Source organism: Pyrgilauda ruficollis, unplaced genomic scaffold (assembly GCF_017590135.1).
Source record: "Pyrgilauda ruficollis isolate IOZ18807 unplaced genomic scaffold, ASM1759013v1 scaffold115, whole genome shotgun sequence".
Lineage (NCBI taxonomy): Eukaryota > Metazoa > Chordata > Aves > Passeriformes > Passeridae > Pyrgilauda > Pyrgilauda ruficollis.
The window spans coordinates 410,157-435,336 of NW_024509766.1; the positions used below are offsets into that span (position 1 = coordinate 410,157).

The 25,180-nt window shown below is 57.9% G+C and overlaps 1 protein-coding gene across 6 annotated transcripts; it reads right to left on the reverse strand.

The window, feature by feature from the left end:
* Positions 1 to 323: 323 nt before the first annotated feature.
* Positions 324 to 24,148, reverse strand: MAST3 (microtubule associated serine/threonine kinase 3). Of its 6 annotated transcripts, none has more exons than XM_041481212.1 (27): positions 24,097 to 24,148; positions 15,548 to 15,636; positions 15,237 to 15,309; positions 15,045 to 15,065; positions 13,821 to 13,899; positions 12,483 to 12,640; positions 10,334 to 10,409; positions 9,602 to 9,811; positions 9,418 to 9,519; positions 8,783 to 8,915; positions 8,222 to 8,289; positions 7,799 to 7,884; positions 7,455 to 7,663; positions 7,025 to 7,163; positions 6,686 to 6,818; positions 6,416 to 6,581; positions 6,081 to 6,182; positions 5,686 to 5,808; positions 5,292 to 5,401; positions 5,003 to 5,148; positions 4,477 to 4,706; positions 4,165 to 4,365; positions 3,855 to 4,081; positions 3,640 to 3,762; positions 3,373 to 3,509; positions 2,960 to 3,141; positions 324 to 2,852 (listed from the first exon to the last, which is right to left on the reverse strand). In XM_041481212.1, exons 1-27 carry the CDS (start codon positions 24,141 to 24,143, stop codon positions 1,837 to 1,839), a joined length of 4,386 nt encoding a protein of 1,461 aa, XP_041337146.1. In that variant the 5' UTR covers positions 24,144 to 24,148; the 3' UTR covers positions 324 to 1,836. The 6 variants fall into 6 exon arrangements, with proteins under 6 accessions (XP_041337146.1, XP_041337131.1, XP_041337113.1 ...); XM_041481197.1 differs by having other exon boundaries at positions 2,960 to 3,144; XM_041481179.1 differs by lacking the exon at positions 24,097 to 24,148 and adding an exon at positions 21,534 to 21,770.
* Positions 24,149 to 25,180: the final 1,032 nt, after the last annotated feature.

Genomic DNA, 25,180 nt, shown 5'->3' on the forward strand with positions numbered 1-25,180 from the left:
GGGCACGGATTTGGGAATGGGGCACGGATTTGGGAAGGGGGCATAAATTTGGGAATGGGGTACGGATTTGGGAATGGGGCATACCTGGAGCGGGGCGTGGCACCGAGCATGGGGCACTGCCCCGGGCACAGGTCACTGAGGTGCAGGACACTGCTCCGGGCACCCACACCGGGACCCGGTACTGGAGCCAGGCTGGGTGCCAGCCACCCCGGTGCCACTGCAGGGCCACCTCCCCTCCCCTCCCACCTGTGCTGACCCCTTGCCATCGCCCCCAGAGCGGGCACTCGCTGCCCTGCATGCTCCAGTGCCACTGGACACCACACTCAGCGCAAGGAACAATTTTAATCCAACATAAAACTTCCCGAAGGTACGAACAGAGCCGGGCACTGGGCAGGAAGACACAGTCCCCTTGGCTTTTAAGACATTTCCCATTTAAAAAATCCTCTTCCCACCCTGTCCACGCCAGCAGTGCACAGCCAAGCCCCCCCATGGCACCGTGCCAGTGGGCAGGGGGTGCCCGCTGTCTCCCCAAAACCCCGCTGCCTTTCCAAGACCTTCATACAGAGAGTGGAGGGAGAAGCAAAGGAAACACGGAGCAGCTCTGGTTGCTCGTTTTTGGGGGGGTTTAACAGCACCAGTTGAACGGGAGAAGCGGGATACGGAGCCTGGCACAAACCACACGTGCACAAAAGAATCCAACACGCAGCCCAAAAATCCACCGGGGGTACGGTGACACCTGATGGCAGCGGGGTTGGCAAACCAGGGATGTCCCCCTGTCACCACCACGGCACCAAACCACGGTGGGGGGGGAAGCCAGAACATGCATCAACAAATGGAAACGTTTATAGCCCAGAAAATGGTAGAAATGGGGGAGAAATGCTGGGTTGAGCTGTCGTTTGCTGGGTAAAGAGCAAGGAGGTGGGGAGAGAAAGGGGTGAAATTCCCAAATTACAAGTGAAGCAGCAGAGGTGCTCACTGGGTTGGGGAGATTAATAAAAAAAAAAAAAATTGGGATTTTGTAGGTGTCTGTGCACTGGCCAACCACCACCACTGGATTTTGTGGGATTTCTGAAAGAGCAAAAACTGACCCTAAAAATCCCATTAATATTCCCATCTGGGGAATGTCTCCATTTTCTCCACCTGGAAGGGCCAATGGAGCCAGGTGGCTACAAAATCTACAAATAAAATAATTAAACCCTTTTTATATCTCCTATAAGCTTATAAAATGATCCATATGCACATCATCTGATGATCCATATGCAAAGAATATCCCCCCTCTTCATCCCAGCCTGGAGCACCAGCATTTCGGGGATGTTACGGTGGATTTGGGGTTTTGTTTGAATTTTAAATATTAGAATCATGAGGTTCTTAGGAGATCTGGGGTGTTTCCAGCTAGAATTGAAATTTAAAAGTAGGGAAAAGCGAGTGGGTTAGAAAACAGTGGGCTGGGAGCTGGGAGACGCACGGGAAAGGCTGGGACTCCCAGAGCTGGGTTGGCCCCTGCGACAGTCCTGCACTGCCCGTTTAGCTTATAAAAAGTAATAAATTAATTAAGGAATATTTGCATCGAGTCCTTTCTGTACACAGAGGTTGGGGCCCAGCTGGGGAAACGCCGCTGCCGGAAAAGCTCCTGCGTCTCTATAAAAATATGAGCATCTTTCAGGGAGTACAAAAAGCCTTCCAGGGGGGCGAAGTGCCGGGGCACAGCCGGCCCAGCCAGGGTCCAGAGTGGCCCCGGGGACATTTTTCTCACGGATTTGCCGCACAGAACGGGGTGCTGGGGAGGCACTGGGATGCTGCAGGGAGCCTGAACCATCCCTGGTGCCAGCGTGGGGCTCAGGCGTGCTTGGCCCCGCTCCACACGCCCCGGGGAGCCGGGAGATGAGCACCCGTTGGCTGCTGGCCCTGTGCTGGCACCTGCCAGTGGCCGGGCGATCCCTGCCCGCAGTTCCGCTGCTGCTGGGAGCCACGGTCCCGGTGCTCACACCCATCCCACCACGGCAAGGAGATGCTGCTGTTTGGCTGCTCCGTGCTGCTGATGGGGTAGGAGCCCTGGCATTCCCACTCGGCCACCGCCGGCTCCTGCTCGTCGCTCTCCGAGCCCTGCACCGCGATCTGCGGCACCGTGCCGGGCTTCGGCTTCGGCGGCGGCTCCGCGCCGCCCTGGGCGGCCGTGCCCTGCCCCTCTTCACCCTTGCCACCATCTTCGCTTCCTGCCGCCGTCTCCTGCTCGTCAAAACTCACTTCTTGAACCGCCTCTTGCTTCTTGAAGGAGTCCCTGCGCTCCGACAGGTTCAGGCGCCGCATCACCACCATCTCCTGGTCCCGGTCGTGGCGCTCTGCCAGCCGGGAGCTGGCGGGGTGGTACCCGTGCTCCGCGGGGTACGGCAGCGCGTCGCCCTCCGCGATGGCCTCCCCATCCAGCGTGGACATCTCCAGCCCCAGCTTGCGGCCGCCGCTGGTTTTCTTCTCGGCCAGGATGGTGACGATCTTCTCGGCCGACTGGACGCGCTTGAGGAGGGGGGAGCGGGGGCAGTCGGCGCTGCGGGGCCGCGAGCTCTGCCGGACGATGGTGGGGGGGGACAGGGTCTTGCCCTGGAAGGAATGCGGGGTTTTGGGGTACCCAGGGAGCGGAGACGGGGAGCGCTGGGGGGAAGGCGGGCGCTGGGCCGAGGAAGGGGTGCAGGCCAGGGGCGAGGGGGGGATGCTGCTGGTGGATTTGCGACGTCCCACTTTGTAGCGTGGCCCACCCAGTTTGGGGGCCAGCCCGTGCAGGGAGCTGGGGCGCACGTGGCCGGCGGGTGACGTTGGGGTGCTGGAGGAGGGAGAGGTGCTCTGAGGGGACACAGCATCTGCCGTACAAAGAGAAAAGGTCACTGTAGGGGTGGAGGGACACGGCCTCCCCGAGGGACACGCAGCATCCTGCCCTGCCCCGAGCCAATATCCCCCCTTGGCGTACCTGAGGGCAGGTCGGGAGCGGGGCTGCGGCACGGCGGCGTGGGACCCGGGGACAGGCTGTGCGTGGGGGACTCCGGGAGGCTCTCGCTGGAGGACAGCGAGTGATGGAGACCAGAGGAGAAGCTGCGGCTGGTGTGCAGGACCGACGACTGCTTGGAGATCTTCTTGAAAAGGGATTTTCTCCTGCTGGAGGGACAGGAATAACTTTGGCTTCTCCTTAAAGCTGTTGGTCTCAAGTCTGCTGACCTTGTGGCAGCAGGACCCCACTGGACATCCCAGTATGGCAGATCCAGAGCATCCAACCCAGTGTTGGCAGGACCAGACCCCACTGGCCACCCTGATATGGCAGATCCAGAGCATTCCCCCAGTACCCCACACATTGAGACAAATACCACTTTATCCCAGTTTACCTACCTGTCTTGGCCATCCCTTTTCCTGCTCTTTTTACTCCTCCGTGCCATCCTTGTCTTGGAGCTGTTTTTCCTTGCAGGACCGATTTTAATGGAGGTGTTTTCCAGGGCAGTGGTCCGCAGGGCCACTTTATTCCCACTCTGAGGGATGGAAAACAAATCTTTGCAGCACCAGATCTGAGCCAGCTTCTGCCTCAGTTGTCAACAAAGGCAATGCCAGGGAGCTGCTGAATTGATGTCCTGGGACAGCAGAGTGGCTCTGGTCACCCACCTTCAGCAGCAGCTCCACGACGTCCCGATGGACCAAACCCAGCACGGACTCTCCGTTCACGTGTGTGATGAGATCTCCTGCTCTCAGCCCGGCCTCCTGCGCGGGGCTCCCCTCCTCCACGCTCTGCAACCCAAACAGAGAGGTTAAATTGGATGCCAGCTTGCTCCTGGTGTTTTCCCACTGGGAAAGGCACCGCTAGACCCCAGGGCACGTACCCAGACCATGTGGTGGACGGTGTAGACGTCGCTGTCGCCCATGTAGACGCGGATGGCTCTCAGCGTGAAGCCGTACTTCTTCCCCGAGCTGTGGATGATGATGGGCGGCCGCAGGCTGGCGATGGCCAGCGAGGAGTCTCGGCTCGGGGAGGAGTCCCGGGAAGAGGGGTTGGATGAGAGGGAGTGAGGGGAGATGGGGCTCATCAGGGCACTGCCACCGAAGTCATCTGCAAGCAGAAGGAGCCACCTCAGTCCGGCAAAACCACGAGACAGTGGCCATCCAGCAGGGTAAACCACACAGCACACAGACCTGAGGTGATGATGAGGGACAGGGCCGAGACAGAGGCAGATTTGGGCACACGGCTGCCCAGGGAGGCTCTCTGTCTCTCTGGCATATCCTTCTGGGTGCTCAGCCGACGGCCCCCGCTCGGCTCCAGGCTCCGGGGAGTCGAGTTCTTGGTGCCGGTGCTGTTGCTCCGCAGGCGGATGCGGTTCAGGCTGACCAGATCAGCTGCACAGAGGGGAGGAGGGAGAGTTTGGGGATGTGGAGAAGCCACCCCATGCCATGCAGGATCCTGGTTGCCCCTAGAGAACCCCACATTGGTGCCCACAGCCTACGCACCGGATAATGCCGACTGCTTCACCGCGCCGCCAGTCCCTGCATCAGAGTCTCCCACCACAAATTTGGGTTTCTCTGGCTTGGACGCCACACAAGGGCTCTCATCCTCTGAGGAGAAGGCAAATTTGGGCATGGTGTCCAGGCTGAGGGTGCTGGGCAGCGCCGTGGGGCTGCGGCTGCGCTCGTGCCGGGAGGTGTACGGCGTGGAGCTGCCGGACGTCCAGGAGCGGAGGCTGCGTGGGAAGAGCAGGAGGGCTCAGGACAACCCAGGCTGGGCAAGACAGATGGCACTGAGCCACGGCAGCATCCCCAGGACACCTCCCACTGACCCCTCAGAAATAACACAAACCCTTCAGTGCCATCACAAACCCGTGATGTCAGCACAAATCCTTGGTCCTGACACAAACCCTCAGTGTTGGCAGAAACCCTTGGTGATGGCACAAACCCTCAGTGTTGGCAGAAAGTGCTGGCACAAGCCCTGGGCACTGCAAGAGCCCACACCAGCAGTGCAGCCCCCCTGACCACGCACCGGGGCTCAGTGCCCGCTGGCCGGCTCCTGTCCTCATCTCCCGAGTGCCGGTCCCACCGCTCCTCTTTGTCATCGCAGTGACTCCGCTCAGAGGAGGAGAGGCTCAGGGTGGAGTTGACCGCCAGGAATTCTGAGCTGCTGTACACCTGAGAAGGAGAGGAGCCATCAGCAAGGAGTAGAAATTCGGGAGTTTTGGTGCTGTGGTGTCAGCCAAGACAGCGATGCTCGGCACAGCCACGCTGTTTGTGGTGACAAAGCATTTTGGATGCTGCAGGAGGGGCTGGAGCACCTTGCTGAAGCGGTGGGAGCAGGAGGAGAACTGCCCGATCTCCACCGATGATTCCTCGTCGTTGGTTTCCTCATCCTCTGAGTCCAAGTGACGATACCTCTCGGAGCGAGCTGAAAGCAAGAGCCAGAGGAGGAAGGAATGTCACCCTGCCTGCAGCAGGGCCAGGTGGGACCTACACCCAGAGGGTGACAGCCCAGCCCCAAATCCCAGGGGAGTTTTGAGGGAGGAAGCAGGTAAAGGTGAGCAGCCTGGAAAGAGGATTGTGTTTGTTTTGTGACTTGGGTTGTAAAGAGACCAGCTTCACCCAGGAGATTTTCATCCCCCATGTGAGCATCCAAAGTGCAGCTGGGATAATGGATTGGCAGAGGTAGAAGAGGGATGGATTTGGCCTCACTGTCAAAGTAGCTGGTGTCATCCTCTGATTCCAGCTGGGGGATGAACTCAGCCTTCTGCCGCAGCAGCCCGTTCCAGTCCAGATGGAGGAAGAAGGAATGGTGCTTCACCTCATGTGCACCTCCTGCCAGGCAGAGGAACCCATGTCAGGGGCATGGGGCAGGATCCAGGGTGCTCCCACTCCCACCCCAAACAGCACAGTCTGTCCTCTACATAGAGCAAATGGCTTAAAAAGGATGGACAGGAGCCCTGTGCAGCCTTCCTGGGGGGAACCCCGAGCAGGAAACCTCCTCCAAGCACCCTCAGTGTGGTAGGACTTGCTTTGGACTCAAAGCCACACAAGTTTGATGGGAATCAAGGTGCCAGGTCACCCTCTGAGGGGGCTGCCATGCGTACCAGTGCCCAGGCGCTCGAGGGGACACTGCCTCAGCAGCCGTGTGATCAGGTCCTGGGCATCTGCAGGGAGAGCCTCGTCCCCTTCTGGCCACATAATTTCATCTGCAAGGAAAAAGGAAAAGGGGGTTGGGGTGGCTGAAAGGGTTTAGACACTTCTGGGCAAGAGGAAAGTCACCCAGGAGCTGCAGCAGGGGAAGGGCCCTCCCAAAGTGGGAAGTCAAAGCTTGAGGAGCCTCCTCACTGTTCAGCGAGGGTGACAGGAAGGAATGGAGCTTCCCATGTGTTAAAGGATGAGCCTTGGCTGCTGGGAACACAAACTTGTCCCTGGCACTCACCACTGATGACCTGCCCAAAGAGCTCCTCGGGGGTGTCTCCGAAGAAGGGCACGCAGCCCACCAGGAACTCGTAGAGGATGATGCCCATGGCCCACCAGTCCACGGGCTTCCCGTAGCCCTGGATGAGGATGACTTCGGGAGCAATGTACTCCGGAGTGCCACACACCTGTGTGGGAAGCAGGGGCTGACACCTCTGCAGTGACCTTTGCAACAAATCCCGGGGTTATCTGGGACCCCAGTGACGGCAGGTCAGCCACGAGGAGCTCGTACCTGCTTGTCCATGAACTCCCGCGTGTCCTTCTCCATGTGCCCTTCGTAGAGGTTCGTGGTCATGTTCATCAGGCCGATCTTTGACAGACCAAAGTCTGTCAGCTTTATGTGGCCCATGGAGGTGATGAGCAAACTGCAGGAGAAGACAGACACCCCACAATGCTGCTGTTTGCTTCTGGGGAGACCTGACACAGACCAGCCACCCTCCAGGGCCTCTGGTCCTGATGCAACAGCACAGAACCAGTCTCTGGGGAACAAAACGCATTCTGCCCTTCCCTCTTGGCTTTCCCTTCCCCATTCAAAGCCCCACCCTTGCTCAGACCTGACCCACACCCTCACTTGTCAGGTTTGAGGTCCCGGTGGACGATGCCGTAGTTGTGGAGATACTCCAGCGCAAGAACGGTCTCAGCAAAGTACATCTTGGCCATGTCGACGGGCAGCGGGCCCATGTTCTTCAGCAACGTGGCACAATCCCCCCCTGTGGGAACACAGGGGACTCAGGGAAGGCAGCGAGGTCAGCAGGACCAGCAGGCTCCCAGCCAGCCCCTCTGAGCAGCTGATCCCCAGGCATGGGGCACAAACGCTCTCCTAGGTGACCACGGTCACCACCTTCATCAAGGAGATCAGGATCACAAAATCATCTCCCTGTGCTTCCCTCTGCTCCCTGGAGCAAAGCAGGGCAGGAGATGTCCAGGTGGTATCCTTGATGCTCAGGCTTTGATATCCTCCCCTCCTCCCTGCACCGTCCAGCCCCGAGTCCTGCTCTCACCTTCCACATACTCCATGACCATGCAGAGGTGTCTCTTGGTTTCAAAGGAGCAGAACATGCTGACCACGAAGGGGTTCTCAGCAAAGGTGAGGATGTCCCTCTCCACGAACACCTGCTGGATCTGGTTCCTCAGGATAAGGTTCTGCTTGTTGATTTTCTTCAGGGCGAAGCGCTGCCGCGTCTCCCTGTGCCTTACCAGGTACACGGCCCTGGAGGAAGGGCTGGACCTCAACACAAGTCCTCCAGCCACCAGCACTGCCCACCCCACACTGTGGGGCATGGACAAAGAAGGGCTTTGGAGCTGTTTACAGATGGAGACAATGGATAGGAACTCCCCAACTCACCCGTAAGCCCCGTTGCTGATCAGCTTGATGGTCTCGAAGTCCCCCTCGCAGGGCTTCCTCCGTGGCACGGGGACTGAAGGCTGGCTCTGAGGAACACACAGGTTTTTAATGAAGCAGGAATTCACCCAGCACCATCATGTACCACCTCCAAAAGCTTCTTTTTGCCAGAGCCCTCTCCAGTCACAAACCCCAAACCAGAAGCCTGAGATGCTCTGCAGATCAAGAGCCTGCTCTGAGCTCTGTCCACTCAAGAAGCCAAATGAAGGCCTGTGAGATCTTCCCCTTGAATACATTAATCACCCCTGGGAACAATCCAAAATGAACAGCTCCCAGTCTAGGACAGCTGCAAGGAGCTCTGGTGAGGGGTGAGGTGGGAGGAAGCTGGAGGCAGCAGGTGGGACAGGCAGGTGGGACCACGCTCACCTCACAGGTGTCATCGTTCTCCGGTGTGATGGTGTTCCCGCTGTCAAAGTGATCCAGCTGCCCCATTTCTGCAGATGACAGGGATGGTTTTCACTTTCCTCATGCTCAACACACACCAAAACCACCCCCTGCCCAACCACTCTCCCCCCAAACTCGGAGACCCCACGGGTATTTGGCCACATGCTTTGCTCAAGCTATCGTACGGAGAAATTCAGGTCATGACGTTAAGAGGTTCAACACGAGGTTAAACGTTTATATAATTCTTTTTTTTTTTTAATAGTCATTCCTGCGTTCTCCAGGGATTATTATTTTCTCCCCCCCAGGGCCACAGATTAAGTGTTTTTGAGCTTAATCTGCTTTGCTGAATGTGTTGGAAGCAATAATAAGGGACATGGGGCTGGCCAGAAGGACTTGGCCATCATCCTGGTCCTGCTGTGACCTCCCTCACCCCTACAGGTCTCCCTGACTCCTCCCAGTGCTCAGTTGTGATCACCAGTGGCCAAACTGGGAGTCCACATCCTGCTGCAGACCTCAGAACCCCCAGCCCAAGTGCTTCCCTACCCTCCAGTGGGTCCTTGACGAGCCCCAGTTGGCTGATGATGTATCGGGGAATATCAGTCTTTATTCCCTGTCCAACTTTGGCATGTCCTTCTGCAGCTTCCAGGAGATGGTAAAACTCCTCTGGGTCGAACTCCTGGATGGGAAAAACCAAGCACAGTTGAGGAGAGAGATTTTGCAAAGTTAAACTCTTCCTCTAAGCCTTGCAGGTGACACCAGTAATTGGGGACAGGCCCTGGATGCATCATTCCCTCATCATTCCCCAGGTCAAGGGTGATGAAAAAAAAAGTAGCTTTGTGAGCTGGCCTTGGAAGGAAAACAAAGGAAGATGAAAAATTCATCAGGAACCACAGCCCAAGGTCACTGCTTTAGAAATTCAGCAAAATCAACCAAAAAAAACCCCCAAACCTGAAAACCACAGAGTCACAGAATGGTTTGGTCTGGAAAGAAATGTAAAGATCATCTTATTCCATTCCCCTGCCATGGGCAGGGACACCTTCCACCATCCTGGGTTGCTCCAAGCCCTGTCCAGCCTGGCCTCGGATACTTCCAGGGATCCAGGGGCATCCTGGAGGCTTTGCCTCCTCTGTGGGCTGGCACAGACCATGAAAGACAAGACAGGAGCTTCCATGTCTTACCAGGCACTCCAGAAGTCGGGCAGGCCGGGAGATGATGATCAGCAGCTTCCTCACCAGCTGATCAATGAACTTCACTTCCTCGCTCTCAGAACGCTCCTGAGCCTGTCAGGAATGGAGACAGAAGCCAGGTGTCTCTTGGTGGCCTCATGAGGTGGCACCAGGCAGGGAACTGCCCCGTACTCACGTCTCGGAGCATCTTCTCCAGTTTCTCCTGCAGCTCCATGAAGTAGCGGGAGGTGATGAGAGCTCCCTGGGACTTGGCCAGGCAGTCTCGGGCCAGCTCGATGATCTGGTGGTGGATGAAGCCCAGCACCCCATCAGCCAGGGGCAGGGTGCTGCTCGGGGAGAAGTTTGTGATGGTGTCCTGCAGGCGCTCCTCCATCTGGGCTGTGGCCTGCAAGGCGGAGTGGGTGGTCATGGCCAGGAACACACGTCCCCATGCCATGGGTTTGGCCAGCCAGGATCTCACCCCACCACCTCCTGCACTGGGTTTTACCAGTCAGGATCTCATCCCACCACCTCCTGCACTGGGTTTTATCAGCCAGGATCTCATCCCACCACCTCCTGCAGTTGATTTGAGCATCCAGGATCTCATCCTACCTCCTGCACTGGGTTTGGCCATCCAGAATTTCATCCCACCACCTCCTGCAGCTCAAATATCCACATCCACAAGGCCCTGCCTGGGACCCAGCTTCCAACAGACTACAAAAGCTCCACCAAACTCTCCAGAGTCCTCTGCCTGCTTGTGTGACAGGGCACTTGTGTGGTCACTAAACCACAGGTTTGTTGTGTCTCCAGCGTCCCCAACACCCCCCATGATCCACCCATGCATTCCACACTCCCACAGGGAGGAGAAGGTGCTGCCAGGATGCCATGGAGGCACCAACACGCTCATCTGCCAAGTCCTGGCTGTTACCTTGGGGAACCTCTCCTTGTAGACATGGTTCATCATCACCACCTCATTATCAAACGTTCCGCTCGTCCGTCCGGGGCTGCAGAGGGAGGAGAACAGCGGCGTTAGCAGGTTCCAGTCTTTCACATCTGTGCAAACAGCCACTACCCCTGCAGAGCAGTTTGGTCCCTCCTCCTAACTCCTGGCTCCAAGTGGTTAAAACCCATCCAAGTGGAGTCACCAGCCTTGGGCCAGTGCTCCCAGCAGCATCCCAGACACTGGAGGTCCCTGGCATGTGGTCTAGGGAAGCTGAACCCAGGTCTCCAAACACAAGTCACTTGGAAATCCAGAACTGAGAGGTTCTGGATGTTCCATCATCCCCTCAGCTTTGCAAAATGAGCTCATCTTTCCCTTCCTCTGGATCCCACAATTTCTTGCCATCGTTGCCGTATTTGCAGCTCACCAGCAAACAAAAAACCCAACCAAAAAGGTTGCTGCCTCGTGGTGGACACAGCAACCTTCATTAAGCATGGTTTTCCTCCTTCCCTCACCCAACACTGCCCCTCCCAGGGCTCTGCCTGGTGATCCCGTTATGCAAAGCAAGTCACAGGAGCAGCCAGCAACTCATTAACCACTATAAAATAATAAACATGGTGATTAAAACCAGCCCCAGCCTTTGCTGTGCCAACTGCAGAACTGGCATATCCTCGGTGCAAATCTCGCCACCTACAAACCCCTGTCAGATAATTAATCTGATTTTAATGACATTTCAGCTGGCAACACGCAAGGCTGTGGTTCTGCTTCTGGTAGCAAAGAGGGTCAGGAGATTTTTCAGAGGGAAAAGAAGATTTAACCAAAACATCCCCTGCAAAAAGCACAAGCCTCTGGTGCTGGGCAGTGTGGGTGGCTCCTGTGGATGTGGTGTTGGGGCAGCAAGGTGGAGCTCTGCAGGTACAGCTGAGGGTCAGCTCACACAGTGCTGTGGCCACTGGCTCAATGCCTTCTCCAAATTTTCCTCTCTCCAGCCCACAAATGCCCAGTCACCTGCACTCCTTGTGGGTTGTTGTTGTTTTGGTTTTTTTTTGGTAGAGGCAAAGGCCAGTTCCAGCAAGCAAAGGGGATATTTTCTGATCCAAGCCTAGAAATGGGATTTTTATTTTTTAACAGCAGGTAAGTCATAGAAGGATGGCCACTGCTTGGGCTTCTACTTAGTGATTCCTTCCTCACCACCAAAATCATTCAGACAACTGAGCAAGAGGCTGCAAAGCAACTACTGTGGAACAAATCCCAGTTTCTCCAGCTTCAGCTCTAGGAGACAGGTATTGCCTGCTGCCAGGAGAGCAATGCCACATCCCAACAGCTGAGAAGATGCTGAGAACCAGACCATGGAGAATCATGGAATACTTTGGGACACCATCCACCAGGCCAGGTCACTCAGAGCTCCATCCAGCCTGACCTTGAATATTTCCAGGGATGAGGCACCTACAACCTCAAGCCAAAGTTCCTCCACTTCCCTGCACAGGGAAAACCCATATCAGGGTTTGGGATATGGGAGAAGTAAATCCCATGAGAGGTGGGGGTCTCTGAGAAACCACAGGGGGTCTCCTGTCCCATGTTCTTCAAGGTATAGAACAGGATCCTCCTCACCATGGAGGACATGAAAAATGTCTCTACTCCCTGGGTAAAGTACAAGGTCTTTAGAGAATATCAGGGTGTACTTTTAATCCCGACTGGAACATACCTAATATAAAAGAAATTAATTTCTCCTTAAAAGTCCTCGAGGAGATTCCCTCTAGAAATTAGAAATATTTTACTCCAGCCAAATTTTGGCCCAAGAGCATTTCCTACTTTTCTAAGGAAACAGGGATTAAACCAAAATACCCAAGGAATGAAAAAAGACACCAGGATGTAGTTAAACTGTATCTAGAACAACTCTATGATACCGGTATCCTGCACAGACATGAATCTAAACATGTAATTTCATACAAAGGTTACAGCAGGACCAGGACACTCCAGGAACAGCTGGTGAGAGGACAGAGGGTGCCCTGGATGTGCCAGCACCCAGTGTATTTGTCTTAGGTTGGAAATGGGGTGTGTATTCTGTTCCTATCTGTCAGAGCATCCACCTGTCTTTCCAAACCCAGACAGCATCGTCCTGGGAGCTGGCTCCCACCTGAGGCTCCTGGATCGGGGGCGCAGGCAGGGCGAGTGCCGGCCCTCCTCGTCCGTGACGCTCTCCGTACTGCGGAAATGCTTAGAAAGGAAATGCAGCTCGTCGGGGGTGGGCTGGTACGGCAGCTGGTGCAGGCGCTCCTGGGAGGATGAAGATGACTGGGAAGAGAGAGAGGGATGAAGGAGATCAGTGATGGGGCCGTGCTTCCCCAAGGTGAGCGAGGCTGTGAGGGAAATGTCCCTTGGAGACTCTTGGGAGGATGGAAACACTGACAGGCAGCATGGGGCGGGCTTGGGAGTGTGCAATGTGGACAGGAGCAGACTGGGGAGGTCTGCACTGCTCACTGCCAGCCCAAAATCCCCCATTCTCCCACTCAGCTCAGCTCCACCGAGCTCCACTGAGCCCCATCCCTTGTAACTCCAGCATCCCAGGCAGCTCAGTCCTGTCACACCCAGGGATGCTGTAACCCCAGGGATGCTCCAGTGCCCAGGGATGCTCTGATTCCAAGGATGCTGTAACTCCCAGGGGTGCTGTAATCTCAGGGATTCTGCAATCCCAGGGATGCTCTGATACCCAGGGATACTGTAACCCCAGGAACACTGTAACCCTAGGACACAGTAACTCCCAGAGGTGCTGTAATCCCAGGTTTGCTGTAACGCCCAGAGATGCTGTAACCCCAGGAACACTGTAACCCCAGGAACACTGTAACCCTAGGACACAGTAACTCCCAGAGGTGCTGTAATCCCAGGGTTGCTGTAACCCCAGGGATGCTCCAGTGCCCAAGGATGCTCTGATTCCAAGGATGCTGTAACTCCCAGGGGTGCTGTAATCTCAGGGATTCTGCAATCCCAGGGATGCTCTGATACCCAGGGATACTGTAACCCCAGGAACACTGTAACCCTAGGACACAGTAACTCCCAGAGATGCTGTAATCCCAGGGATGCTGTAACTCCCAGGGATGCTCTAATGCCCAGGGATACTGTAACCCCAGGACACAGTAACTCCCAGAGATGCTGTAATCCCAGGGATGCTCTGATTCCCAAGGATTCTGTAACCCCACGAACACTGTAACCCTAGGACACAGTAACTCCCAGAGATGCTGTAATCCCAGGGATGAAGTTAACCCAGAGATGCTCTAATGGGACACTTTAACCCCCAGGAGTGCTGCAAGCTCACAGCCAAGCCTTATGACTTTCTTAAAAGCTCATTTGGGAAGCAGGATGCAGCTAAAGCACATGGTCCCTTAGAACACAGCACCATGGAGCTTGGGAGGCATTTCACCAAAAATCAGGGGTTTTAGGATCTTATCATCTGCTACCATGAGAAAGCAAATGTTACCGAGACCGTGGAGCTGGGGGTGTTGGTCCCATAGCCAGAGGAGGGTAACGAAGCCAGTGACCACCTTCTGCCATCAGCCCTGCCAGTGCAAACACAACAATCACACACAGGGGAAAAACCCAACATCTAAATGCAAATCAACATCATCAGAGCCAAAAGCTGGGGAACAGGACACAGGTGTGGCTTGAGGAATAAAACCTTGAAACCTCTTTTCAGAATGGACTGAGATGGGGTGAAATCAGGGGTTTGCAGGTGAGGGGAGCTGTTGCAGGGGCAGTGGCAGGCAGCAGGGTCACTGCAAAGGGACTGAGGTGGGGCTCCATTGAATCCATTCCACACAGGGCAAGAAAAAAAAAAGCCTGCAAGAGTCTGATTTTTAATTAGAGCAAAATTCAGCCTGCTGGGAGTTTTCTTGGTGAGAAACTGGGATTCCCAAAGACTCATCCTGAGACAGCAGGCGCCGGGGAGCAGAGCCTGGCCATAAACAGGAAGGGAACTGCTCATAGGCAGGCAAATGCTTCCTCTTGGGGATGTTTCCAAGGGATGGGGACACGTCCAGGTCAAGACAAGGCCCTTCACCTCCCACTGCCATTTCCCTTGTGGGGTCAAGGACAGCAGGAGCTGGCAGGGAGCCACATCCAGCTCCAGCACTCGCAAACTCCTGACCCCACAGCCTGGCTGTTCCCTCTGTTACAAGTGTGCAAACCACCCGAGAGCCTCGGGCTTGTTTCCACGCCACAATCGATGGGTTAAAATCAGCCACCCGCCCCCCATGGGTGCAATTAATTAATTAGTTAAGCAGGGTGTGGGCTGGGGAGAGGATGCAGCAGGATCTGCCTCTGTGGGGAGCTGGATGAGCATCCATCCATGGACATCTTCTGAAAATCCATCAGGAGTCTGAGATGGGGCTGAACACATAGCCAGGGGTGGGGTGATGGGAACAGAGATATTTCTGCTCCCAGAGCTGCAGGGAGCCCAGTCCTGGTGCAAAATTTCCCACACAGGGATGCAAACAGAGAATCACAGAGTTCCAGATGGGCTTGCATTGCAAAGGACTTCAAAGACCCAGTCCCACTCCCTGCCATGTGCAGAGACACTTTCCACTTGACCAGATTGCTCCAAGTCCTGTCCAGCTTGGCCTTGAACACTTAGAAAAGAAGGTCCCTGATGATGTGGAGCAGACACCTCCCCAAAATGCAGCCCATGGCCATCCCTGGTACTTGCCTGTCAGTCCGAGGAGCATGGCTGGGGTGGCAGGAGGAACCAGTCACGGCAGAGGAAACACCACCAGGCCAGAAAGCAGGCAGAAGACAAGCAAAAATAAAAGCAAAACAAGTCAACAGAACAGTTCCCTGGAGGGGGAATGATCTTTACTAGTGAATATTTACTGCTGTGGGACCGGGGCTGGGAGCTCACCTGCGAGCGAAGGGGAAGTTGATGGAGGTGCTGGCAGAGAAGTTCCGTGGGCTGTCCAAGGGACTGCTCCCAGCTGCAGGGAGAAAGGGGGAAAATTCATCCCAAAACCCACCCCAGCACGATGTCCAGAGTGCTTTGGGCTGCTCCTTCAGGGGAAAGTGTTTAAGGCATTTCCCAACTCATTTCCCCCCTGGAGAAGGCACCTGGCAGCCAGCAGCCAGGCCCACTGCTGCTACCCAGGTGCTGAAGCCCTGCAAAATATTTGGGTAATTTTGGGAGGTGCTGAACCATCCATTGGGATAATCCCTTACCTGTTGGCACAGAGAGAGGGGAGAGAGGCCGTGAGAGGGTCGGAGAGGGGGTGCCCACCACTAAACTCTTCCTGTTGCTGCTTCGGCAACTGGGGAAGAAAGAGAGGGAATTAATTTAGGGAATCCATGACAGCCAGAGCTGGATGGGCTCAGGCACATAAATGTCTGCTTGCACATGAATTCCTGTGCCAGGGAGCACGGTTGCTGTCACCCCACTGATTACAGATCTCCTGCCACTGGGAAGATCCATCCCCAGGCCCAGCGCTGCTGGAGATGGGCAGACAGGGTTATTTTTAACAAAGAACTGTCCCAGCAAGGTCCCACTTCTGGTTTTGGCTCACTGGGGAGGGCAGAGGCAGGAGGCCCTTGGGCAACAGCCCCAGGCAGGAATAGAAAAAGGGATGTAAAAGGAGGAAGCAGTGGAAATGCCAAGCAGCCACAACCTGACCTGCTCCAGGGCATGGAAAATGCCCCCAGTTCCCACAAATCTCCCTGCCCTTGGTGATCCCCATGTCACAGCAGAGAGGACAGTCCCAACCCCCTGAGACTGCAGTGTCTCCAGGAATTTGTGGGAATTTTGCCCCAGCTGGGCCGTGCTCTGTCTGGCAGCAGGAGGGAGCCATGTGCACCAGCACCAGGTGAAAAGCAGCACCAGCACCCTGACACCCCAAAACTCCCCAAGAATCCCATCCTGGTACCACAGCCCAGCATCCCACAGAGCATCTCTGCAAGGCCACAGCCGCTGGGTCTTCACATCCCCATCTCCATTCCCACCCTCCCAGCTCACAAGGTTTCCATCCTCACAGGAATTTTGGTTTTCCTTTCCTTTCATCCCTGAGTCCAAGGCTGCCTTGCAAGAGGGCTCAGCCTCAAAAATTCCCACTGCTGCTCCCCACTCCTGTCGTACCCCACTCCTGCATTTCAACCCGTTAAAAACACTATGGGCTCATTTAAGTTCTCCTTCACCCTGCCAAGAGGAAACTGCAAATATCCACGGCACAGAGCAGAGGCTCAAGCACGAGGACAACCCTCCCCTTCCCCTGTTTCCGCTTCCTCAGGCTGCAGATTCCGCAAAGACACCGAGTTTCCTCACCGAGCTGGGAACAGGAACCCACACAGATGCTACTAATTAAAGGACAGCTTTTAACATCACACCACGGCCACAACACCCACAGCACTCAGGGGTGAGCTGGAAGAGAAGGGATTCTCCACGGATCCCAAAAACAGAAGGGAGTGGCAGATGTGGCATCCAGGGTGTAAAGGACAGTGACTCACAACAGGTACCTCCAGGTGGGTGCACAAGACACTGACGCACAGCCAAGGTGTAGCCAGAGCTCCAGACACATGGACAGAGCTCTACACAGAAGGACAGAGCTCCAGACACATGGACAGAATCCAGACACATGGACAGAGCTCTACACAGAAGGACAGAGCTCCAGACACATGGACAGAATCCAGACACATGGACAGAGCTCTACACAAAAGGACAGAGCTCCAGACACATGGACAGAGCTCTGCACAGAGGGACAGAGCTCCAGACACATGGACAGAGCTCTGCACAGAGGGACAGAGCTCCAGACACATGGACAGAATCCAGACACATGGACAGAGCTCTACACAGATGGACAGAGCTCTACATGCATGGACAGAGCTCTACACACATGGACAGAGCTGCACACACATGGACAGAGCTCCACACACATGGACAGAGCTCTACATGCATGGACAGGGCTCCAGACACGTGGACAGAGCTCTACACCTGGTATCCATCACCCCTCGCCTCCTTCTGGCATCTCTCCCCTGCAGGGCTCCTCCTGCTTTGGTTTTAGTGGGATTAAAACCAGGAGCCCCAACTCTTTTGAAGGTCTCTGCCTCCAGGGAAGCTGCTTGGGGCCCCCCAAACCCCTCCTCTGCAGCCAGAATGAAGGGTCTCTGGGTGCCCCCTGGGACACACATCCTGTGACTGCTCTGAGCTCACCTGGAGCTGCAGTGACCCTGGGGGGCTCAGAGGTTCCCTCTCAGCACCTGGGCTGAGCTGAGATGTTGGGGGGAGACAGAAACCTTCCCCTCCCCAAGCATTTACCCCTTCCTGGAATCCCAGAATGGTTTGGGTTGGGAGGGAACATTAAGATCATCTCATCCCACCCCCTGCCATGGCAGGGACACCTTCCACCATCCCAGGTCACTCCAAGCCCTGTCCAGCCTGGCCTTGAGCACTGCCAGGGATCCAGGGGCAGCCACAGCTGCCCTCCCAGGGAACAATTCCTTCCCAACATCCCATCCAACCCTACTCTCTTTCCTGTCTCCCGTGTTTGATTTTCTCACTTAAACACAGGCTTGAGCCCCAAGCAGAGCTGCAAACTCTCAACCAGAACCCACAGCCTCGGCTGCTGCCGGCCCTGTGTGCTGGATGGGAAACTGAGGCAGCGTGAGCAGCCCTGCCCCGGCACCGCAGTGACACAGGAAGAGGTTTCGGAGGTTTAGGAGCCAGGAGGGCTGCAAAGAGCTGCCAGCTCTGACACCGCTTCACTGCCAGCCCTGCACAGGGACTGAGTCTGTGTCCTGCAGAGGGGACAGCCCGGGGGGCCAGGGGCTCACCTCTCCTCCCTGGCTTTCATTTTGGAAGTGAAAACAAACCTTTAGTGAAGCAAGTTCCAGTAATGGTGACACAGAGCGAGGCCAGCGTTTCCTGTTTCCACGCGCTCCACCCTCGGCTCCCACAACCATCTTGCGCCACTGTAACCCCCCTCCGCCTGACACATCATCTCCAGCTGCTTCCCATCCTTCCCGCACGGAAACCTCGGGCTAGCAACCAGCCCCAGGGCACAGACAACTGCCGAGCCCCGATGGCAGGCGCCGGGGCCGCTGCCTGCTCTGCCTCCATCACCTCATTGCACGTTTGGTACCAAAAATGGAGTGGAAAATCGCTGTCAGCATCTCCCGCGCTGCTCGGGCTGAGGCTGCCTTGGCCGTGGGGCTGCCTCTGCCATCCAGGACTTGTTTCAAGGGATATGGAAAGTGTGTGACAGCCTGTGTGACCCCAAAGCCTGGAGCAAAATCGTGCGTCAGCCATGGGGAGGCTGCCCGGGAGGAGAAACCGGCACCGCAGCAGCACCCGGCCCCGGCACGGGATGTCCAGGGGCAGGAGATGGAGCAGAACCTGGCAGCTCTACTGAATCCCAGAATATCCTGAAGCTGGAAGGGATCCACAAGGATCATCGAGTCCAACTCCTGGCCCTGCACAGGACACCACGCTGGGCCTGAGAGCATTGTCCAAGCACTCCTTGAGTGCCGTGGGTACCGCGAGCAGCTCCCGGGATGCGGCTGCACGGCACAACGCTCACCTGGCAAAGGCTCTGCCAGGATCCAGGCGAGCAGGGATGGGTGGCTCGGGGCCAGGGCTGTGGAACACCGAGGGCCAGGCAGGGAAGTGCACAAAGAGGCTGCAGTTCCTGCTGCTCTCCCGCGGGATCCACCCCTAAAACTTGCCAGGACACCGTGTGGCAGATGCCAGCGCGGTGCCGGGCACGGCAGGCAGGTGAATCCGAGGCAGAAAAGAGCAGGTTTGGGACAAAGTGGGTGCGGGGTGGAGGGAGCAGGGCGGGGTCGGACAGTGATAAGGGAGCAGGCACAATCTCAAAGGGCAGAGCAGGCGGCTCCGCTCCTGCTGCGTGACTGAGAGCACGTGTCTGTGCTCCCAGCTCCCTTCCTTGCTGGCTCCATATCCCCCAACAGCCCTAATGTGCCTGGAGATTTAGGGAAGTGCCATGGATCACCGCGTCCTGGAAAAAAAAAAATTGCTTTCCAGGGGGATAAATTCACGTTTAACTTTGAAACCCGCTGAACCAAGCAGCTGCATCCCAAGTTTCTTCATGACATTTGTCCTCCGTGACTTGTGACAGCGCTGAACCTGGCTGCCTCCAGGGATGGGGCTGGGACAGGGCTGGAATGGGGCTGGGATGAGGACCAGGGTCTGGACAGTGAAATGCAACATGCTGCCTGGCACAGACCCCAGCACACCCTTATCCTACCCCAGCCTAAAGCACTGTGGGTGCTCCCATGAACCCACCCTGGAGCACCAAGCTACACATCAGGCACCTCCCAAGAGCAAAATCCTAAATCCTCAGAGGGAATCACAGGGTAACAAGTTGGGTATAGACTTATTTATTTTTTTGCACTGCAAAAAAAAAGCCTTAAGAACCTGCTCAGCACCCTGGGGTGCGTCCCTGCACGCCCCTGCTCCGCGGGTTCCCGGCGGTGGGTAGGAAATTGTACCTGTTAGGTTTGCTGGGCTGTGTTCCTGTGCTGTTTGAGGTGTGAACAGCCATCCACGGAGAAGGAGAACCCTGTCAGCATCGAACCACCGCCTCCTCTGCCTTGTGCTGGCCATCTCCACATCCCCCACGGGAAATTAGGATCCCTCAAACCTCTTAATCCCACTAAATAACATCATATGCTTTCTGTTAAATAGGCCAGTGAGGTCCTCACCGTGGATTCTAGGAATGCCAATGAAAGAAGAGCAAATCCTCTGCCCTTCATGAGAATTACAGCCTCATCATGCTCAGATGGAGACAGATGACTGCCTAGATCATCTTTCCAATTACACATCTCCCCCAGAGCCTCCCCAGCTTGGCCACCCCAGATTGGAAAACCCCATCCAACGTCTTTTCTTAATTATTAAAGGCCCTCTTTGCCCGTCCTCGTGCACTGGGAGCAGGAATTCCCACAGCCCAGGTGAGGCAGGCGCCTTCCCGGGCTGGGATGGGATGGATACCTTTGCTAAGCAACCGTGTTGCTCTGTGCCAGCTCACACTGACACTGAGAGACAGCAACAATGGGAATCTCTCTGCTCTGCCTCCGCACCCATTAAACACCTCAGTCACACAAAGCCTTGGCAGGGTTTGATGCCTGGGCCAGCTGCAGCACCCCGAATGTGCTGGATGGAGGTCCCAGCCCCCACCACCCACACCTGGGGGGCTCAGCGGGTGCTCTGCACCTCCTGTCCCCCTCCTTGGGGACGTGTCCCACCAGCCTACCTGGGTCAGGCCTGGTCTTGCAGCTGGAGAGCCAGGGCAGCCCCATTGCACCCCATTTCTGCACCCCCCAGCCCTGCTGCCAAAGGGGGTGGGAGTTCCTTGCCCCCCCCGGATCCCTGGCCCCTTCCCACCCCTCCAGACACCCTGGGGACCCTCACCCTGGCTCGGGCCATGTGCCACATGGGATCCATCCCATCAGGAGTGTCCACCTTGGCACAGGGGGTCACAAGGGTATGTCCTCTCTCTAACACCCCCACCAAACCCACACACACCAAGGATGGGCACAGAGCACCCCAAAACATCCCCTAATGGCCCTGGAACCCTAAACCCCACATCCCCTGTGGCACTGGGGTCCCAACAGACCCACCCAAACCTGCACAGCCCACCCCACCCTGCCACACTCGAGATCTGGAGGAGGTTGCCTCATTGCTCATCACCCCCCAAAAAGATGCAGCTGTGGTGCACAGCCCCTCCAAACCCCCCAGTGCTGACTCCCCCAAAAACCCCACACCCTGGTGCACAGCCCCCCCACCCATATCACACAATCTGGTGCCCACCTCCCCATGCATTGCTGCCCCTCCCAAACCAAGCATCCCCCGATGCACACAGACCCCCTAAACCACACACCCCATTGTGCCTCCCAGCTGCTAAAACACCACCCCAAACCCCACACGTGCCCCCCATCAGACCATCCACTCTGGTCCATCCCCCAAAAACACACAAGCCAGGGAGCCCCCGCCGTGCAAGGACCCCCCAAACCCACACACCACGAGTGTCCCCGCTGCAAAGACACATCTCCCCCCCCCCCACACCCCCCCCTTTGAAACCCCCCCAAACCACGCACCCCGGTGCATCCCCACTGAACCCCCCCAAACCACGGACCCCGGGGCCGCTCCCACCCGGAGCCCCTCCCGCCGCTGCCCCCCGGTGCCGGTGGCGGCCGCCGGTACCTCTTGGAGCGCTGGAGGAGGGCGCCGGCCGCCCGCTGGCCCCGGTAACCGGGCGGGGCGGCTCCCCAACAGCTCGGGTCCGACATCGCGGCCCCGCCGGGGCCCGGCCGCGTCCTCCGGTACCCAGCGGCTCCCCCGGCACCGAGCGGCGCCCCCGGGACCGTGCGGGGCCGCGCCGGGGGCCCGGAGCGGGGCCGGGAGCGGGGCCGGGCTCCCGCCGCCTCCCGCCGCTGCCGCCTCCCGCTGCCGCCCGCCCCTTCCCGCCCGGCGGCGACGGGGTTACCATGGAAACGGGCAGCGCCCCGAAACGGGGTCGGGGTTGCCATGGAGATGGGGGGATCACCCCCCAAAAGGACAGGAAGTGGGGGTGGGGGGGTTACCAGGGAAAGGAGGCAGTGGCACAAAACGGGGTCGGGGTTACAGTAGGGACTGGGCATCACCCCAAAATAAGGTCAGGGTTGGGCTGGAGGTGGGGCAGCACCCCAAGAGGAGTCGGGATTGCCATAGAGGCAGGGCAGCACCCCAAAATGGGGTCAGGGTTAGACCAGAGATGGGGCAGCACCCCAAAATGGGCTTCAGGTTACCATAGAGAGAGGGCAGCACCCCAAAATGGGGTCAGGATTACCATGGAGATTCAACAACTGCTACTGATGCCTTCGAGGGGCACAAACATCATCCCCTAAGTCAGCGGGGGCAGCCCCAAAGCCCCCTGCCAGCCAAAGGATGTGTCCTCTGAGGGCACCCACAGGGTCCTGGCAGCACCCTGCAACCTCCTGCCCACATTTCAGCCAGGGAGATCTCAGCTCAGAGCTGGTGACACCCACCCTCCTGCGTGGTGGCACACCAGGGCCACCAGAACCTCCTGAGCTGTGTGGGATGGCACTGCCACACTCACCAGGCCAGTGAAATCATGGTTGGGCAGAGGTTCAGCACCTCTCCCCTCAGCTCCTGCCCAGCAGCCATGACACACCAGCACAGGCTGCCTGTCCTTGTCCCCATCCTCATCCCCCTCCTTGTCACCATCAGCACCCCAAAAACTCTCTCCTCAAGGCCTCAGGTGAGCACTCACAAGGCCAGGCTGGTTTTCCACATGCTGCAGACACCACGGGACAAGCGGTGGCCAGGCAGGGCTAGCAGAGAGAGCCAGCAGGCAGGGCACAGGCAGGGCACAAGCAGGGCACAGACAGGGCACAGGCACAGGCAGGGCACAGGCGGGCACAGGCAGCCCCCGGGCTCCTGCCCTGCTGCCCACAAATGGCTCTGCCTGTTGCTGAGCAGCGGCTGAGCTGCCACCGGATCCCGCTCTGCCGCCGCCAGCTGCTCTCCCCGGCAGACGGACAGACAGACAGACGGAGGCAGCGGCTCAGCCCCGCTGCCGAGCAGGTGCAGCTTTGTGCCGCGGGTGCCACGGGGCACAGGGCGGGGTGTGACGGCGGTGCCAGCACAGCTGGTGCACCTTGTCCCCGGGGCAGAGCGCAGCTGGCACAGGGTGCAGGGCCCGGCCACCGCCTGCACCGGCGGGGCACCACAGGGGGCTTCTGGCATTTTGGGGGAGGGTAGAGGGGGGAACCCACCCCCTGGAGCAGCCCCTCCTCACCTTCAACACGTGGCAGAGCAGAAAAGTGACAAAGGAGGCGCCATCCCCAGTCCCACCCTGCTCCCATCACAGGGCCCTGGTCCATTCTCGAAGTCTCTCTTCACAACAGGGATGCTCAGAGCCTGAGCTTGAGCTGCTGTCACAATATCCCCACTGGGGCTCCCCAAAATGGACCAGCCAGTAGCAGAACAAAGGCAGCAGCACAGCCAGGCTGGTTTTGGGGTGTGCAGGGGTTGGCACAGACCCCAGCCACATCGCTCCATGTGTCCCACCAAAGACAGTCATACCCTTTTGGGGTGCCCCAGGACATCCCTGGTGGAGGGGACCCACAATTCTGTCACCATCTCCACCTTCCCCTCATTCCCTGGAGCCACGGTTCCCAGGGAGGGTTTGGGGGGGTCTTACCTCCAGGGATGCAGGGTTAGTAAGGGGCTGCAGGGGCTGCAGGGGCTGCAGGGGCTCAGCAGCGTCGGGCTCTGGCTGCTCGGAGACAAGCTGCAAGGCAAGACGAGCCGGCGCGCTGTCAGCGGCTGATGGATGGCGCTGGTGGCACCGTGCCCTGGGGCTGGAGGGGGCCGGGGGCCCAGAGCCGAGGGGACAGGGGCTGGGGGGGTCAGGCGAGGAAAGTGAGGCAGAGCTGGAGGGGGAGCGCAGAGGACAGCAGGGACACTGCGGGGTCTGAGGCAGTGGCTGGGAAAGGCGGCGGGTGGTCTGGCGGTGCCGCGGGGGCTGTCACCGGCAGCGTCCGGGCTGTGACCGCAGGAGGAAGGACCAGGACCTGCGGCCCGAGGGTGGGGATGCAGCGGGATAGGAGTGGACCGGGATGGGGCACGTGTCGGGACAGGGAAGCAGCGGGACGGGGATGGCCCAGGGTCCTGCCGCCCTCCCCCGGTGCCGGTGCCGGTGCCGGTGCCGGTGCCGGTGCCGGTGCCGGTGCCGGCGCGCCCCGCCCCGGCTCCGACTCACTCCAAGGTCAGCGAGGGGATCTTCAGCCTGCCCCGACGCGACTTCATGCCGCCGCCACGCACGGCACGGCACGGCACGGCAGCCCCCGGGTCCCCTCGCACCCGACCCGGCCCGCCCGGTCCAGCGGCGGCCCCGATCCGGAGCGCTCCCGGGATGTGCCGGGGCGCTGCCGCTGCTGAGGCACCGCAATGCCAGCACAGCCCCGGTACAGCCCCGGTACAGCCCCGGTGCATCCCTAACCGTGCCGGTATGGCTGCAGCACATCCCTAACACCGCCCCAGTGCTCCCGCCGTGCATCCCCAGCACAGCCCCAGCACAGCCACCCAGGGAGCTCTGCAGCAGCCCCCAGCACACCCCGGTGTACCCCAGTACACCCCAGTACTGCTCAGGGCACGCCAACACACCCCAGTACACCCCAGCACTGTTTAGAACACCCCAACAAACCCCAGTATGCCCCAGTACACCCCAGTGTACCCCAATACACTCCAGTACTGCTCAGAACACCCCAGTACACCCCAGTACTGCTCAGAACACCCCAGTACATCCCAGTACACTCCAGCACACCCCAGTACTGCTCAGAACACCCCAGTACACCCCAGTACATCCCAGTACACTCCAGTACACCCCGGTACTGCTCAGAACACCCCAACACACTTACAGCAGAGCACAAACACCCCAGTACACCCCAGTTAACCCCAGTACACCCCAGATAACCCCAGCACATCCCAGTACTCCCCAGCAGATGAGCAGTCAGGTCCCTCCAGTGCCAGAGAACACGATGATGCCACCCCAGATTTGGGGACAACAAGCCCTGGTGCCATTCAACAGCCATCCCTGCTGCCACCCACGGTGGCAGTGCTATGTCCCAGGTGTGACCCTCCCGGTGACACCCACCCCGCCCCGGGTGGCCCAGCTCGGGACTTACGCTCTTCCTCGGCGCGGCAGGCTCAGCTCCTTCTGCAACAAGACAAGCACGAGGTGGGGTCAGAGTGTGGCCCTGGGAGCCGGCGGTGCCACCTGCCACTCCTGCCAGCCACACCCACACACCTGGCAGCACCTCCACTGCCACACACTGTCACCACGG

Excerpts from the sequence above, each read along its gene's own strand:
- MAST3 (XM_041481169.1), bottom strand. The coding sequence starts at position 21,619 with ATGTCGGACCCGAGCTGTTGGGGAGCCGCCCCGCCCGGTTACCGGGGC. Across the intron at positions 6,819-7,024 it reads CGGGACCTCAAACCTGACAA|TTTGCTCATCACCTCCATGG; the intron begins GTGAGGGTGTGG and ends CTTCTCCTGCAG. Across the intron at positions 3,763-3,854 it reads CCGTCCACCACATGGTCTGG|AGCGTGGAGGAGGGGAGCCC; the intron begins GTACGTGCCCTG and ends TTTGGGTTGCAG.